Below are 17,370 nucleotides of genomic sequence, written 5' to 3'. Positions count from 1 at the left end.
AGACCAACACACGCTCTGTAAGTAGGTGGAGGGGGGTCTCGATTTAGTTCTGTAAGAGAGAGACGCGGCCCAAATACCAGCAGGACCATAAACACAGTGAATCAGACAGGGACCGAACGCTCCATCCACAAGCATGACTCGTACAAACTGGTGCTGGTACCTTTTCAGCTACATTATGCTACATTATCACTACCTCCGTTGCTCTGGAAAAGCTGGAGAGGAAATACAAAATATTTAAGAAATCATTCCCCTAGGAAAAGGGAAGTATAAATAAATATGGCTTATAAGCCACCAAAACGATCGATCACAAGGTATGTACTTGTTTACATATGTGAAATAAATACGGACACAGGAATTCATTTTTCTGAGCAGATCCAACTTGTAATGATTCTGCTGCTGTCTCCAGGAACAAATTTTAGGTATAAAACCACTGTGCGATTCCACACATTAATAGGTTTTGACTAAAACTCATAATAAACGGTAGCATTAGGGACTTCAATTTCTTCACCAGACAGGTGTATTTTTAGAGCTGTCAAGGACTTCAGTTTACTTCGCTCTTTCCCCCTGGAATTTTAATTCATTTTATTTGGGTTTCAGCCTAGTCCCTCTCCTTGCCCACCATTATTTACACTCCTTTGAGACAAGATACACCGATGCACGATTTTAAAAGCCGAACATAAAATACAAAACAGCTCTATTTGTGACTCGAAAGCATCGGATATAAATGTTTCTTAGCAAAAGCCCAGAAAAGTTAAACATTCGTCACAACACACGGGGAATCCCTGTACTACCTGTGTGTCCCCCACACTTACTCTTAAACGTGGACAGGTCTACGGCTTGGTAACCACTTTCAAATACAAGCTAAGATTTTCAAGTTTCTTTTCCTCACCTCCTGGTTCAGCTGTTACTACTGAAAAGTGGGAAATATCCCCTCTCAGATTGCAACAAGCAGGCACTGCCACAGAACCCGCCCCCACCCCCAAGCCCATGCAGGCCCCTGCGCCCTGCAGGCTGGAGGAAAGCACTCTGGGGGTCAGCCCAAGTGCTCTTCCCTTCCAACTCCTGGAGTAAGAGTTTCTACTTGAGTTCCCACCAATGCAACAAAACGTGGACAACCTACACCAAGAAGGTGAGAGCAGAACCCACTAACATAACGGATCAACACGTACAAGTAGTCGAGAGCTGGCTGTATCTCGGGTCAAAATGCCTTATGTGGTGTTCTTATTATTTACAGTTGGTTTATCTTCCTAATTTGTATCTCATTGGTGGTTACACAAAAATTAGTTGGCATTTATTAACCACAGACTTAATGACAGGGCAGAGGATCCAGAAATGTGGACATCCAAACTAAATGAACTTGGGATTTAAAAAAAAAAAAAAAAAAAAAAAAAAAAAAATCAAATGTGGATACTGATATTATTCCAAGAATTCAAAACAGAAAAAACTTCATATCTGAACTATTTCCCTCTCCCTGTTGACCAAAAGTTAATAAATACAATAATCAACATAAAAATTACTCTCTTAGTAGAACCAATTAGATGCTAATGCTAATTCTGGGATAACCATCATCAACAGATCTTTTAATGGAACTAGAGTCTCTCTCAGTTAAATGCTGCTTAAAATAAGTGGGCCTACGCTTAAAAACCTGCCCATTCGAGCGAAGTCTGTGGCAGTGATCTCACTCGTAACAAACTGGATTTATTTCACCGTCTTACAAAGTAAACGTCTACACAGGAGCCTATAACAAAGAGGAAGAAATTGCAAACAATACCACTTTGCCTAAGCTGTGTGTGGTCCCAGGAGTTTAGTGTCGCTGCTAACGCTGCTCTGTTTTACAGGAAGCAATACTCAAAACTACTTTCTATATTTCTAAGCAGCAATTTCTAAGTCTCTATTTCTAAGACTCAATAAAAAGTCTCAAAATAATAAAGTATCTTTTTTTTTTTAAGTTTATTCATTTTTGAGAGACAGAGAGAGACAGAGCGCAAGTGGGAGAGAAGCAGAGACAGGGAGACACAGAAGCCGAAGCAGGCTCCAGGCTCCAAGCTGTCACCAGAGCCTGACGCGGGGCTCGAACTCACAAACCGCGAGATCATGACCTGAGCCGAAGTCCGATGCTCAACTGACTGAGCCACCCAGGCGCCCCGAGACAGCCTTTTTTAACTCCGCTAGCGGGACGAGAACCTGAAGAGCTGGCAACTGAACTTCTGAGGACAGAGAAACCTGAAGAAATACGTTGGCTTCTTAGCTATGTATAAACATAGACAGCCCCTGCATTTCTGATTCTTAGTAAATTCGCCCTTTGAGCCTGAACCCTCAAAAAAAAAAATCATCAACTTTGTCCCAAATTACTGCAGTTTTTCTTTTCCTGTCAAGAGCTGACCCTCATGTGCTACAACGAACTAAAATCCATGTCCTCGATCCAAAACAGACGACAAAAGAAAACCACCCCCGCCAGGGTGCCTGGGCGGCTCAGGCAGTTGAGCAGCCGACTTTGGCTCAGGTCGTGATCTCACAGTTCGTTCGTGGGTTCAACCCCCATGTCAGGCTCTGTGCTGACAGCTCAGAGCCTGGAGCCTGCTTTGGATTCTATGTCTGTCTGTCTGTCTCTCTCTCTCTCTGCCCCCCACCCCCCTCGCGCTCTGTCTCTCTCCCTCTCTCAAAAATAATAAACATTAAAAAAAATTTAAAGAAAGAAAAAACCCCAAATGCTAATATCCTAAGAAAGAACGGAACAGAAACAGTGCAAAGTTCAGTCCACATCAAGGATTCCACCGCAAAGGTGTGCAAGAGCTGTGACACACGTACACGTCCATTCACTCACACGATGGAGAAGTACTGGATCAAAAGGCAAGAAAGTGGAAATGTAACCCCTCAGCAGAAAAGGACTGGTAACAGACACAGACTGTTCACTTAACACAAAGGTATGAGCACACCCCCGCCCCCCACCCCCCCCCACCCCCGGCCCCTGGCACTGTGCTTAGATATCCTTTTACGTCTAGACAGGTAACAATTAAGGCATGGCCATTCTCGAGAAATTCCTAGTAACACACAGGTCAGGGCCTGCTGCCGCGGGTAACCGTCAGCCCAGACAGCCTCAAAGTTCCTCACCCGGAGCGAAGGAGCCCTGCTCCCATCTCCACTCTCCACCTGTGTCTTTTGAACTATACCTGCAATCTTTATGGCTACGGGATCCTCTGAAACTGGAACAAGCCCTTCTTTGACTTCGACCTGCTTTTCAGAGACCAGGGGGGACGTGGCGGGAGGGGAATACTTAGTTTCCACGGAAGCCACGGGCGAGGAGGAAGAGGGCTTAGAATCATGAAAAAGACTGGCCCACGACTTAGGCTGGCTGGCGGGAGCGGTGCCCGCCACAGAGGCCGGGGCATCGGCAGCAGGGGCAGCGCTCTCGGCTTTAGCAGCGTCCGAGTCCGGGCTTTCCACAGTGTGCAACTCGACCCCATTGGCAGCGGAGCCCTCGCCCGAGGATTCAAGTATCTGTCCATTAGCAACGGCAAGGTTTTCAGTAGTGTGAGTCCCCGTGTAAGGCTGAGCCACCGCTGTCCTCAACAGGCTGTCCCTGCCGGCCTCTGCGGGGAGGCAGGACTGTTCCAAGTCAGCCCCGTGGCAGCTCCCGGGCTGCCCTGCAGTCCTCGCATCGCCATCGAGGGCTCCAGGGAAAGGCCCGCCGGACACAGCGTCGCTGACGAAGTCCGTGGAACCCTGAGGGCTGCCGCAAGTCCTGGGTGTCCCCGATGGGGGCGCCGCGCCCGCTAACTCCACATCCTCTGAGCCTACGCTGTTCGGGACCGCTGGGTTGGCGTGGCCATTGACCAGGGCGTCTGTGGGAATACTCCCCTCACCGCCATCTTTCAAGTAACTGTAATATCCTGGTGGACGTTTTTTCTTCTTTTTACGCTCCCTCTGTCCGAGACCACCCGCGACACCGTCGTTTTCTAGAACTTCCACCTCCACGCTAGAGCTGCCGTCCAGAGCAAGGGCAGAGCCTGGGTACTGGCAGTCCACGGAGCTGTAGGCCGCTTCTGTATCTACGTCATCAGGGATCTTTTTGGAAGTTGTGCAGCTGAGGATAAATTCGGGGGCCTGAGGATTCAATGTGCTTGAAATACTGTAGTTGGGAGTTCTCGGCAAAGTGTCGTTAGGTTCAATTACTTCATTAACACCAAACTCAATTCTCTGATATTCTTGTCCTGTTTAGAAAGACAAGGATCAGCGAATATCCCATTAGTTGAGAACACGGCTTATAGACGTCTCAAAAATTATTTTCTTTTTGAAACTGAACCCTTAAAGTCTTCTTTCTAATTAACAAAGCTATGACATTTTATTTCTGTGCCAAAAAATCTGCTGAAAATAAATAACTATGAAATTTTATTTAATTTAGAGATATGAAAAACAGAAGCCTGTATTTATTTTCCACTTTCAGGGTGGCCACAGGAGACTTCCAGAAGGCAGAAATTTAAATGAGATTATAATAGAAAGCAAGTAATATTTTGCCTGTCTAAAAACACCCCTCAGTGAAATATGACTTCATTGGCTTGCTTTCTGGGGTATATGTATTTTGGACAACTTAATTAAAAAAAAAAAAAATCATGACAACTAACTTAGGGACTTGAAGTCATTGCTGTATTTATCACTTCTCTAACTGGTGTAATTTAATAATTCAGAAAATATAAACTACACCAGAATTAATCCTCTACATAAAAGCGCACTTCAGAGGTGCTCCTTACAATTACCCGTCTCCTCGGGGCGCCTGGGTGGCTCAGTCGGTTAAGCATGTGACTTCGGCTCAGGTCATGATCTCGCAGTTTGTGAGTTCAAGCCCCACACTGGGCTCCGTGCTGACAGCTCAGAGCCTGGAGCCTGCTTCGGATTCTGTGTCTCCCTCTCTCTCTGCCCCTTCCCTGCTCATGCTCTGTCTCTCTCTCTCAAAAAATGAATAAACATTAAAAAAATAACAAAACAATCACCCATCTCCTGATCTCCTCCACTGACAACCTTAACTGAAGTCTGAAAATGGCTTTGCATGAATGCATGTAAATGTGCACTAAATGAATTCATAATGGATGAACTCCACGGGTGAAGAAGATACTTCCAAAAATACCCAAAGACAGTTAGGACTGCACACTTTTAGAAACCTCTTTGGGACCTTTCACTACTTCCTGCCAACGGACAACAATCTACACGTGCCACCATTCCGAAAGGTACATTTTCTTCATAGTTTACATTTCTGAAATTACGTTAAGTTTTAGAATCAACTGCAGCTTTCAACAGACATCAAGCATCAGTGTCATCTTCTACCTGACGCAACAGTTCTAAATTTTGAAGTTCAGGAAAGGCCACATGCCTTCTAACTCATCTTTAACGCCTAACTGAGGATTTCTCCGAGTCTAGCCTAAGAAGCCAACTTCTCAAAACATGTATTTCAAAAAAAACCCACCCTATAGGCCAGACGAACTGGGCTCTATTAGAAATATCCTATGTTTCACCTCGGAAGTCTTTTAAAAAGCAGCCCCCAGGAGGCGGCAATTACGTGCAAGTTACTGGAGGGCAGGGGTGTCAACAGTCTAATTCTTCATCCGTTTAGTGATCACACCTGGGGGGCGGGAGGGGCGAACACCTGCCCAACACCAGAAAGTTCCTGAAAAAGGAATACTAGTGATGGTTACAGCTAACAGCACATTTCCACATAAAGCCACCACCATGACCACTTGAATCCTTTGGTCCTTGAACACTGATTTTTTGTTTCCTTATTTTGAAAAGAATCACTAAAGACAAGTGAACTTCTCCACCATCATACCTAGAAGTAGACCGTCCACTCTGCTTCCAGGCATCCCCTACTCCGCGGTGCTGCGAGGGTGCAATGCCACTGCATGGACTGACACGGATGTATTTGAGGAAATGAAGAGCACGCCACACAGGGAAGCTACCCTGGGGACACTGGTGCGTATTGTGACATCTGATTATAAATTAGTATGCGCTGTGTCAGGCAGTCTGTGCAAGATTTTAACTCCAACAGACACAGTGCCTTCCACATCTCAATCCTTGATCTCATCGTGTCCCAGAACATTCTAGAACACGATATGATATTTCCTTAATCTTATCATATCACAGAATATTCTAGAACATGATATGACATTTCCTTAATCTTATCGTATCACAGAACATTCTAGAACATGATATGACATTAATGGAATCATTTCACTACGCTACGGCCATTGTGAAAACATGATCCTGTCTAGGGTCTGACTGCATCACTGGAAGGCAGAGTCCTACCCGGAACAGCTCCTCCTCTTCGCCAGAACACACACCACGGACACGCGTGCGCACTGCCCCACACGGCAGAGGAGTCAGGAGAAGCCAGTCGGTGCGGGCTGATGGACCGGTGGAAGCCCGCGAAGCCAGGCTTTACACAACACAGTCGAAGCAGTGGGTGACTGGGGACCGCTCAGCGCTCAGGCTATACAGGCAGTGGGTGGTTGGGGGAGGGAAGCAGCTCAAGTAAAACAATGACATCCTAGCAGCGTTTTGCCGAGCGTGCTCCCTGCAGCTCCCTGGGTTCCTGAACGTGCCCCGCGGTCTGCCATGCTCAGGGGCCCCTACAGGTTGTCGTGCCCGCCACTGTCTAAGAACTGCTGCTTAAGTGGCTTGCTCAGCTCATTTGTCCAATTAATAGAGCAGCCAGCCACGTGCAAAGTGCTTACTCTTATCACAGAGGGTTGAGTGATGAGTAAGGCAGAGTCCCTGCCCCAGGGAGTTACATTTACCTGCAGACAGACACCTCGGACTGAAGCTGACAGTACGGAGGGAGGGCAAGACAAGGCCTCAACGGTTTACAGAGAGAATGCTTCCAGATACAGGGAAGAGCGCCAGTTTCCACGAGAAGCTACAGAGGCGTCCGCGGAAGAGGCAGGACAGCTGGCTGGGAGCGGGGGGAGAGGGGGGCGCACACTATTTCCAGCTGTGGGAAGTGACTGAAGGAGAGGAGAGGCAGGAAAGGCGCGCCGTGATGAGCCCCCGCAAAGAGCCCGCTGCAGCTGCCTACGGTGGGAGGCAGAGGACGTCATCCTAAATCATTCATCCGAAACCATACTGGGGGTTGACAACATTCCAGATACGACACCGTGCGGCTGCTGAGCACACAGACGTGGACGACTACGATCCCCGCCGCCACGGCTGCACTCAGCCCAGAAAGGGGGGGCGGACTCATCACTGGACAGTGGGACAAGCACTGTAAGAAAACAGACGTCACGGAAACGCGAGAGAACAGAAAAGGCCTCAGAGAAAAAGGGGCTTTTAAGCTGGCCGGTCTCTACCAGCACGAGCAGGTGGCAAGGTCCCGGCTGTGTTTTCAGCAGATTAAAAGGTGGACTTGAGACAATGGAGAACAGGGGACAAGAAGCAGTAACTGAACAGAGAACAGCCTGGAAGGCGGCTACGGCGCGAGAAAGGGAAGGAGAGAGCTGGACGCCGGGAAGAGCTGGCAGGGCCTCCCGTCTCCAGCCTGCGCCCCTTGGGCGGGTGGTAAGGCCGTTAACTGGACAAGAATAAAAGGAGTAACGTGAGAGGGAAAAGAACGAGACATTTTAAAGCGCTGAGGAGACACCCGCAGCGTGCTCACGACGTGCAGAATGCACGGAGACAGACTGCAATCCAGCGGACTCGGGCAAGAGCCGCCCTGGAGGCTGGGCGGCAGGCAGGGGGGCCGGCTCCCTCCGGCTCACTTCACTCCATCCCGTCCTGAGCCGCCACCAGAACCGCCCTTCCCCTCGCCGTCTCCGAGACCCCGGCTTCTCAGCTGCTAACGTGAGGCGCGGGCCCTCTCCGATTTTACCGTGCACAAAGTCCAGACAGTCTCTTCAAAGCGCACGTCTAGACTATAATTAAGAGCCCATGCTAACGAAGCACGGAACCGGATCCCTGGCTCTCCAAGGAAAGGGTCAGCGTTCGCTTCTCCGAGGCCAGCGAGGGACCTTAATGATCCAGACTGAACACGGTCCACACGGACCCGACCCGCGCGGTGACGGCAGCCCGCGGTAACCGAACCACCCGCCACTCCTTAAACCCCGCGGCCTTCGACAACACAAGATCACTGCATCTCGGCGGGCACCGTCTCCGGGAATCGGCTCTGCGCCCGCTCTCGGGGAGGCGGCAGCTGCGGCCCGGCAGCCTCCCCAACCAGGAGGAAGCCCGCGGAGAAGTTTCTCAGAAAGCACTGGCCGTGAAAAACCTACCTGTGCAGCTGAGAACGGTGAAGAGAAAAACAGACTCGAACAAGCAACTCCTTCGCTAAACCTGGAACATCTGATACTCTGAAGCCCAGGAGACACTTAACTCCTCAGTCAAAACGGTGCAGTGATCAAATATGCTATAGCTTACAGCGAAAACACTGAGCAGTAAGGCAATGTTTACTGGAAAAGTAGGAATGAGCAGGAAACGTGGCTTCCAGGCCTCCTGCCCGTCCCACCCCCCCACCTCCCCCCCCAAGCACACAGGGCCAGCACGCATGTCCGGGGGGTAGAGGAGAGACCAGCTTACCATCAGGTAGTTCATCGGGAGCTTGTGTGCCACACAGGACCGTTCCATTGTAGGGAGGAAGCTGCACAGGGAAGTGGAAAACAAATTTTAATTCAACAACATGTTAACACCCAACACATGCTTCTTCGTTAAGGCAACACCCAACACATGCTTCTTCGTTAAGGCAACACTTCGTTAAAACTCTTTATCCGTTCAACTTCTCGTGTCATTTGTTTACCACAATAACATACACTGACGGTAAAATTAAATCACCTTCATTTAAGAAAAAAATACCACAGGAATGCTTTTAAATATTGCCATTAAGATCCAAAAATGAGGCAAAATAATAAAAACGGACTCCAACGGACACGTGAATCAACTACGATACAATGCTACGACAAACACCCCCGTCTCACAGGACGTCAGGCAGCCCACAGGTACCGCGGCCACTTGTCCCAGGCCCCCGACAAAGATGACCCGTACTGCCCGTCGGCGTTTCAGGTTCACCTCACACGCGTCAGCACGGCCAGTGGAGGCCAGGACCAGGCCCACGGGCAGAGTGCCGAGAGCCCACAGAGAAGTCTGAGAATCACGGCTCCTTTTTGACACAGTGCCTTAAATAGCTGAATTAAAGGCTGGAAAAAACATTCCTTGTTTAGGAGAGAGAAAGCAAAACAGCACGTATCTGACCTCTTTGTAAAAAGCAGGAAGGTAGTGTTATGAATATCCCAAATTTTTCTTCTTCCTAGCTACTCCACAGCATTTAAGGCTTGGAAATGTTTCAAACGGACACATTCGGGGTAAGAATGCTTAGGACGGAAGGGCTACGGCAAGTGGACCTGAAGAAAGAACAGAAGAGCAAAGCAACGACACCCTAACACAGCGCTTCTCCAAGCGTGTCCCCCCGCAGCGCCCGGGCTTCCTGGACGGGCCCCGGGGACCGTCACGCCCGCCACTGACCGAGAACTGCTGCGTGAGTGGCTTCCTCGGCTGATTTCTCCAATTAACTCTCAGCAAGTCGACTCAATAATCACGGAGACAAACTCTTATCACTCCAAGTAACCAAGTTCTCTCCCCCGAGAGAACCTAAGGAAACAGCAGTTCAAAAGGAACTGAACAGGGGCGCCTGGGTGGCTCCGTCGGTGGAGCGTCTGACTTCGGCTCAGGTCACGATCTCACGGTCGTGAGTTCGAGCCCCGCGTCAGGCTCTGTGCTGACAGCTCAGAGCCTGGAGCCTGTTTTGGATTCTGTGTCTCCCTCTCTCTCTGAACCTCCCCCGTTCATGCTCTCGCTCTCTCTCTCTCTCTCTCAAAAATCAATAAAGGTTAAAAAATTTTTTTAAAAACAAAGCAAAAAAAACAAAAGGAAGCGAACACTTTCAGGACCGGAGAGCTATGCATGTTTCCACCACGTATTCCCACTAGGGGGCGCACGGTTCCCATCCGCTGACACACCAGGAGAACCCATTCCGGGTGCGGCCAGGGGCTACCCTGGGACTCGCACCTCGCACGGGGTGCTGCAGCGTTGACCTCTGGCACAGACACACGGAGCAAAAAGGGCGCACGTGAGGACCAGTCGCTTCCCGCTCCTCTACAGCCACAAGGGAAGTTTACCAAGCTCCCGGATGCAGAGGGCCTTCTCTTTCTCTATCAGTGACAGCAGGGTGCCCCCTGGTGACAGAAATCTATACAACCGTAAGGCACCGAAAGTGCTTAGTTTTTTAATCACGCTGTATTTACACACACTGTGGTAAGGGGTAGAGGCAGGTCCCGAAAACAGACCTCCCACCCCAGCAGACTCCAGGGCAACACTGACAACCTGTTGGTGTTTGAAACACTCTGAGTTACTAATCTGGTAAGAGTGCAAATGTGGGAATTAGTGATGCTGGAATGAGTTCTGGCACAGAAGTGTGTGTGTGTGTGTGTGTGTGTGTGTGTGTGTGTGTGTATTTTTTTCCTCTGTAAGCACGTGGCACCTTTAATTCAACAAACCTCCACCATTCATAAGATGCCCCTTAGTCTGTGGTAAATGTGGATTTATTATAGACAGCGGAATGAAATTGTAAGAGTTGTTCAAAGTTCCCTCTTTAACCGTGCAGCTATTTACGAGCATACAGACTTTCAAACTGAAGCAAAACCATAAAGCTCTCACACACGAATGCACGGTGAGCAACGCAAGACGCTGACATCTCGTGACATCAGGTACAAAGTGAGATCAACTTAGGCTGAGGATAGCGCCACCGTCTGGAGAAGTCACTGCTTGGGCCCTTTGATGAAGAAGGTCATGTTTTCAACAAATACTGTATGACATCCCTTACCTCTGGAATCTCAAAAACGAAAACACCTCAAATCCAAAACCCAAAGAGTGGAATGGTGGGTAGTTCCCAAGGCTGTGGACTGGGGGAACGGGAGAGACGCTGCTGAGGGGTAAGTACCTGCAACTCGCAGGTAAGCCCTGGACAGGTGACACACTACACGGATTACAGGCAGCAAACCTGGCTGTGAACCTGAAGCCTGAGAGACCAGAGTTTAACCGTTGTCACGACTAAAGGAAACGGCAACTCTGTGACGAGACACAGCTAACTCTACGACAGCAATCTTGCAATATAAATGTATCAGATGTGGCGCCCACCCTATTAAGCTTACACAATTTTGTGTCGATCACATTTCATGAACTAACGTTTCAAAACCTTTTGGCACGGCCCCCGTTTGTTCCGCCGTCTAAAAGCCCCTCGCGAACCTCAAGTCTCTCCTTTGAAGCCCCACAAGGACACCAAACCCCTGAGAGGAACAGTCTTAACTCTCCATAGCCAGACCCACACCCACGCACCCACGCACGCACAGACACACACAACCCTCAGCGTCTGCAGCGTGGCCCATCCCGCTCTGGTCTTGTTTTTCCTGTAACTGCATTAAGCATGTGTGCGTGTTGCCCCCAATACTGAAGTTCCGGAAGTCCCAAGAACAAGGAGCGTTCGTCCACCCCTTATTTGTGAACACTACTGACAGGATGACGACTGGGGTTCAAAGCATGCTTATTCAGTAAATTGACTGTATTTCTTCCAGCTGGAAAAATTCATTTTTAAATCACGCTGGCTTACAAACTAGAGCACAGCTTTATAAAAAAAGATACGCGGTATGTTACCTTTAAATTTCTACTAATATTTAAGATCACATACAGAAACCAGCTGAGAGGGTTTCTTCGGACTCTGTTCAACTACTGAGCATCCTGTCTGGCCAGGGGCAAGCTTTCAAACAGGGAAAGTAAAACGGAGTCCAACACTCAGCTGAGAGAACAGGAGAAAAGCAGAATGTTCCTACAGTTTAACACTTTATGTTTCTCAAACTTTGTTTTTTCAGTTCTTGGCCCCAAGGAGAGGAAAAAAATGCTTCTCAAATTCCTAACAGCCAAAGAAGTACGTGATGAACAGGGCTGGTGCGAGTTCCCACGACGGCCACACGGCAGGCACGGCGCGGGCAGGAGCCACCGCCGTTCTCAGCGCGAGGCAAAAGGCCCGAGCCGCGAGGCCACAGCGCCAGGAGACAACAGCACCCACACAGCCACCCATGCAACCACACGGCACGCCACGAAACAGTGTGTGCCCCACGTGATGATGCTACTAGTATGCTCCAGACTCCTGAATTACAACAATTACGACAGAGAGACAGAGCTTGGCCCAATCGCGTTAATTAGCCTGTGTTTCCCCTCTGCGGGTCGCTGGACCACATGTGATTGTGGCAGACGACATCTGTCATACCTGCCCCCAGACGCAACGCATGTTCAAAAGCGGAAACACAGAAGACCCAGAAATGAGCCAGACTCACGGAGATTTCTGGCTATAAACTCATTCTGGTAAGACACAGCCATTACCTCTACAGTGAAGAGCCTGACACGACTTCACCATCAAATCCTTATGTGCGAAGGTCTTCCACACTAACTCACGACTGCCCAGCATTCTGAGAGGTAAACAAACACCCCCGTTTCCCTGTAAGGAAGCACGATGAGTGGCAGGAAACTGCCAGAGCCACCAGGCCTACTTGGGTAGCAGAGTGGCCAAGGAGCGCAGCTCTCCAGACTCCGAAATATGGCACATTCTCCACCTTCACGTCACAGGAAAACCCACGTTTTTACTCTGACACTTACCTGCAAACTGGCTCTCACAAACCCGCACAAGTGCACACACTTGCGAAAAGCTTTTGTAAAATACACGAGTGGGGCTTTCTCATCTTTTGAAACCTGAATTGCCAAGCGCACAGGCTGTCCTGTCCCTGGCAGGTGCCTCTGTACTCTGCTGTGATTCAAAGACAGAAATGACTTAAAACTCGAACCATTAGTACACAGAGCAGAACCTCAATTACACTAACACTTGGGGAATACGGGACGATCATGTTTTTCCTAATTGTTATTTTTACCGTCAGGACACACTCAACTCCAAGCCTCATTCTACAAAATCTAACATGCACAGATGCATTTTATTGCCTTAGGAAATACACTCTATAACGCAGCATTCACGGTTTCCTGGCTCCTATCCTTAGATTCCTTAAAACGCCCTTACCATCAATGAACACAAAACAGATGGAGATGGGCACTGAAGGGATTTATTCACCTTGTCAACTGTAACCTGACCAAGCTTTGCTTTCGGTGATTTCTTCCTTTTTCCTGAAGTCAAAGAGGAGAAACCAATAAATCGCTCTCTAGTCTGTGCAGCGGAAGTAACGCTTTCAACACGCTGTCATTTAATCCTTCCTCTCCAGCTCCAGAGTCTAGAGTTCAAGAAGCCAAGGTGAAATGGGCAGGACTGGCCAAGGCCACATGCAATGCGGGCCGTGTGGCTCCAATCCTAAGGAGTCAGTATCTTCTGCTCCATCTTGCCAAGTAAAAAGAACTCCACACAAAAACACTCAAGTGGCTGGTTAGGTCTCATCAACGTCCTTATCCTTATCCTTTACTCGTACCTCCCTTTGTTCTTTTCGATACAATTTCAACAGTTTTCATATTTAAAATACGAATATGAAAAAATATTCCAGATCAGTTTTATTAAACTGAAACAGAAATCATTAATTACATGTAAAAGACCTGAATGGTGAAATGTACCAAAATCGTGTTTAGGAAAACTCTCATAAAATTGTGAATTCTCCTACAAATGAGCCCATAATTTACACAATTCTAACTGAAATCTCAATGGGATTTTTCATGGAATGTGGCATGCTGATCACAGATTCTTAAGGAACAGTTAAGGAAGAAGGAGAACCAAACCACTTGGGGTGAGCACAAGAGGGTGAGGGCCCTCCCAGAAGACAGCCTACAATTAAAACGAGTGGCACCGTTGCAGAGATCAAGCACAAGGGCCAGAGCAAAGGGGCACTGCAACTGAGGGCCCAGTGCTGGGACAGCTCCCTGCGGCCAGGGCAGAGGACGAGGTCAAGCCCCACCGCACATGCACAGCGAAGTCCATTCGGCTGCACTGCATACTACAGTGAACACGAAAACCTTAAAACTTTCAGGAAAAAAAATGGTGTCTTTGCTACGTCAGGGCAGGGAAGAATTTCTTAAAGACATTTATAAACCGGAAGTAAAAAAAACAAGACGTTTGGCATGAAAGTTAAAAGTTAAAAAGTTACTTCCCATACCCAGCAAGCAAGCAAGCAAGCAAGCAAGCAAGCAAGCAAGAAAGAAATGTGCATCTCACATGAAGTTTTTAAAAAGCCCCCGTGCTAGGGGCACCTGGATGGCTCACTCAGTTACATGTGCGGCTTCAGCTCAGGTCATGATTTCAGTCTGTGAGTCCGAGCCCCGCGTCTGGCTCTGTGCTGACAGCTCAGAGCCTGCTTCAGATTCTGGGTTGCCCCCTCTCTCTGCCCTTCCCCCCACTCACACTCTGTCTCTCAAAATAAAATAAAGACACACACACACACAAATTTTTTAAAGCCCTCGTGCCAGAAAAGATACTTGTAATATGCAAAACCAAAGACTATGAGTCCTGTAAGCAGTAAGAAAAAGACAAGCCACTTAATAAAAAATGCGGACAAGGGAGACAGGTAATTCACAGGAGGGCTGGGCATACGAAAGTAACCAAGCGGTTCTCAACTTTGCACCCTGGGAATATTGTAAATTAAAACAGTGAGAACCCATTCATAACCAGCCCGGCAGACTCACAAAAATTTTCAGCACACCTGTAGTGAGAATAAGCGAGAAGCTTTTCTTTAACTGAGATGGTGACGGCGCTCACACACAGCTGGTGGCCATGCAGACGGTGAAACCCTCAGAAAGCGGATGAGCAGAGTAGCCATTCTTACTTTAGTTTAGTAAGAAACTAAACACTTACTCCTGGTGGCCCCAGCAATCCCACCCCTAGGAACAGATCTTGGAGAAACCCACAGAGCATGAGGACACACAGTAAAATATGTTTACCGCAACGTTTCTGTAGTAGCGTAGGAACCAAAGATCTAAACGGTACTCAACAGGAAACAAGGCAAACGAGCTGTGGTACGTTCTACTGACGGTATCGAGAAATTGAAATCAAAGAACACGAATGTAGAACATGAATGTACATTCATCAAAGCATGAATGTAAAGAATGTTACCTTAAAAGAAACAAACCTCAAAAGGATGAATCTACAGCTGACCCCTGGACAACACGGGTGTGAACGGTGCAGGCCCACGTCAGACGGATTTTTTTCCAAAAACACAGAACAGTACTGTAAATGTATTTTCTCTTCCTTATTATTTTAACCTTTCCTTTTCTCTAGCTTACTTGGTTCTGAGAATACAGTATATAATACTTACAAAACCCAAAATATGGTAATCAACTGTTACCATTGTCATCGGTAAGGCTTCCGGTCAACAACGGGCTACGGGTAGTTAAGTTGCGAGGAATCAAAAGTTATTGCGGATTTGCAACTGCGCTGGGGTCGGCACTCCCAATCCCCGTGCCGTTCAAGAGCCAACCGCAGTATGACTCGGTTTACCATTTAAACCACAGGAAACAATATGGTGCTACAATCTGTTGACAACCACGTATGTATGCAGTGAAAGGTGAAGACGACAGTCCGAAAACAATACCAATCCGGCAGAGTTGTTACTTCTGGGGAGGGAAGGCAGGAGGTGGGAACGGGTACAAGGGAGGCCACGACGCTATCTGTGACGTTTTGCTGTTTAATAAATACAGCAAAATATTAACAGTAGTCAAATCCGCTCGGTGGGTTTGGGCATTTCTTGTATTAGTCTCTGCGCTTTTCTGTACGTTGGATTTCCTTATCAACAAGCAAAATTAAAAACTCAAAACTAAAACGTAACCATTAGTTATATCTATACACATATTCAAACAAAACACTGTTTTGTCTTACCTCAACTGAAGAGCGAGGAGTCACAAAGAACTGATTGAATTCATCAGGGCTAAAGTCTCCAAAAATATACTGGAAAAAAAAAAAGCCACCGATCACATAAAATATACAATTTATATTTTCAGGCAAGATGCTACAGACTATACCAATCCTATGAAATACGTAGGCCAGAACACCCAAGACCCTTTCTCAATTAAACGGATCAAGGGTCGGCAGAAAAGATTCCGAGGTGTGATTTTCCGATCACAAACAAGAAAATGCTTGGCCGTTTCCGCAAACTGTCAAAGAACACTCTGAAATTGATAAAGCCTATTCTGAAACAGGTCGACTGTGCGCACCACACTTATCCTGAAGGAAAACCTTCGGGATCGCAAACCCTTCCAGGTGTTCCGTTTGCCTGTCTGTCGACTCAGGTCACTATCTCCACTTCAGCCCTCCCCGCCGCACACACTAACGAAAAGCAGAAACTGTGGTTCAAAAAAAGGCAAGACAGGGAAATCCAAAACAAGAAAAATGCTAATGATCCTGATGAATGATATGTAAGATATATATGTGATTTTTTTATCCTGAAATTTCATTTAAATATGATGCACAAACGTATTTTTTAAAGTTTATTCATTCACTTATTGTTTCTGTGAGACAGAGAGCGAGCGAGCAAGAATGTGTGCTCACAAGTGGGGGAGGGGCAAAGACAGAGGGAGACACAGAGTCCAAAGCAGGCTCCAGGCTCTGGGCTGTCAGCATAGAGCCCAACACGGGCCTCGAACTCCTTACAAACTGTGAGATCGTGACCTTAGCCGAAGTTGGATGCTTAACTGAATGAGCCACCCAGGTGCCCCAAAGTATTTTTTAATTTTTTATATTATTTTTATTATTGTAAACTTATTCATTTATCCTGAGAAACAGAGACGGTGAGAGTGGGGGAGGGGCAGAGACAGAGGGGGAGAGAATCCCAAGCAGGCTCCAAGCTACCAGCGCAGAGCACGACCAGGGTCCAAACTCACAAAACCACGAGATCATGACCTGAGCCGAAAGCAAGAGGGAGACACTTCACCAACTAAGCCACCCAGATGCCCCCAGATAAACATATTATTGAACAGATACAAGCCTATTTGTGAACTCCTGCTTCACAGAGTTCGGAATGTGACTTTCTGAAATACCAACTGGTTTACCTGCATGGAAGCAAGTTGGGCAAGTACCTAGCAGTTCATATTCTCCCCGAAGCTTCTAAAAATAAGTCACTGAAAAGAATCAGTATGACCAGATTTCTACAACAGAGAACACTCACTGCATTATTCATTCATATAATCAACAATCATTTAGAGCCTACTAACTGCCAAGCACGATGATCGGTTGCTGGGGATAAAAATGGTAAGCAGAGGGGCACCGGGTGGCTCAGTCAGCTGAGCGTGCAACTCTTGACTTCGCCTTGGATCACGATCCCAGGGTGGGGGGATTGAGCCCTACCTGGGCTCCACACTGAGTATGGAGCC

At 47.8% G+C, this 17,370-nt stretch overlaps 1 protein-coding gene across 3 annotated transcripts in view; it reads right to left on the bottom strand.

Annotated features, from left to right (window-relative positions):
• The window catches only part of LOC121009873 (kelch-like protein 36), a 105,092-nt gene that overhangs the window by 22,915 nt on the left and 64,807 nt on the right, over nt 1-17,370 (bottom strand). For all 3 annotated transcript variants that reach the window (XM_040443246.1, XM_040443245.1, XM_040443248.1), the window contains exons 2-4: nt 15,881-15,949; nt 8,557-8,617; nt 3,171-4,211 (exon numbers count right to left, since the gene is read on the bottom strand). In XM_040443246.1, the coding sequence (XP_040299180.1) occupies nt 3,171-4,211; nt 8,557-8,617; nt 15,881-15,949 (1,171 nt within the window). The remainder of the gene's footprint in view (nt 1-3,170; nt 4,212-8,556; nt 8,618-15,880; nt 15,950-17,370) is intronic.

Source organism: Herpailurus yagouaroundi, unplaced genomic scaffold, assembly GCF_014898765.1.
Source record: "Herpailurus yagouaroundi ecotype Mexico unplaced genomic scaffold, PumYag 190, whole genome shotgun sequence".
In the NCBI taxonomy this organism is placed as follows: domain Eukaryota; kingdom Metazoa; phylum Chordata; class Mammalia; order Carnivora; family Felidae; genus Herpailurus; species Herpailurus yagouaroundi.
The sequence above is the reverse complement of the archived record's forward strand: the minus strand, read 5'-3'. Positions and strand labels throughout refer to the sequence as shown.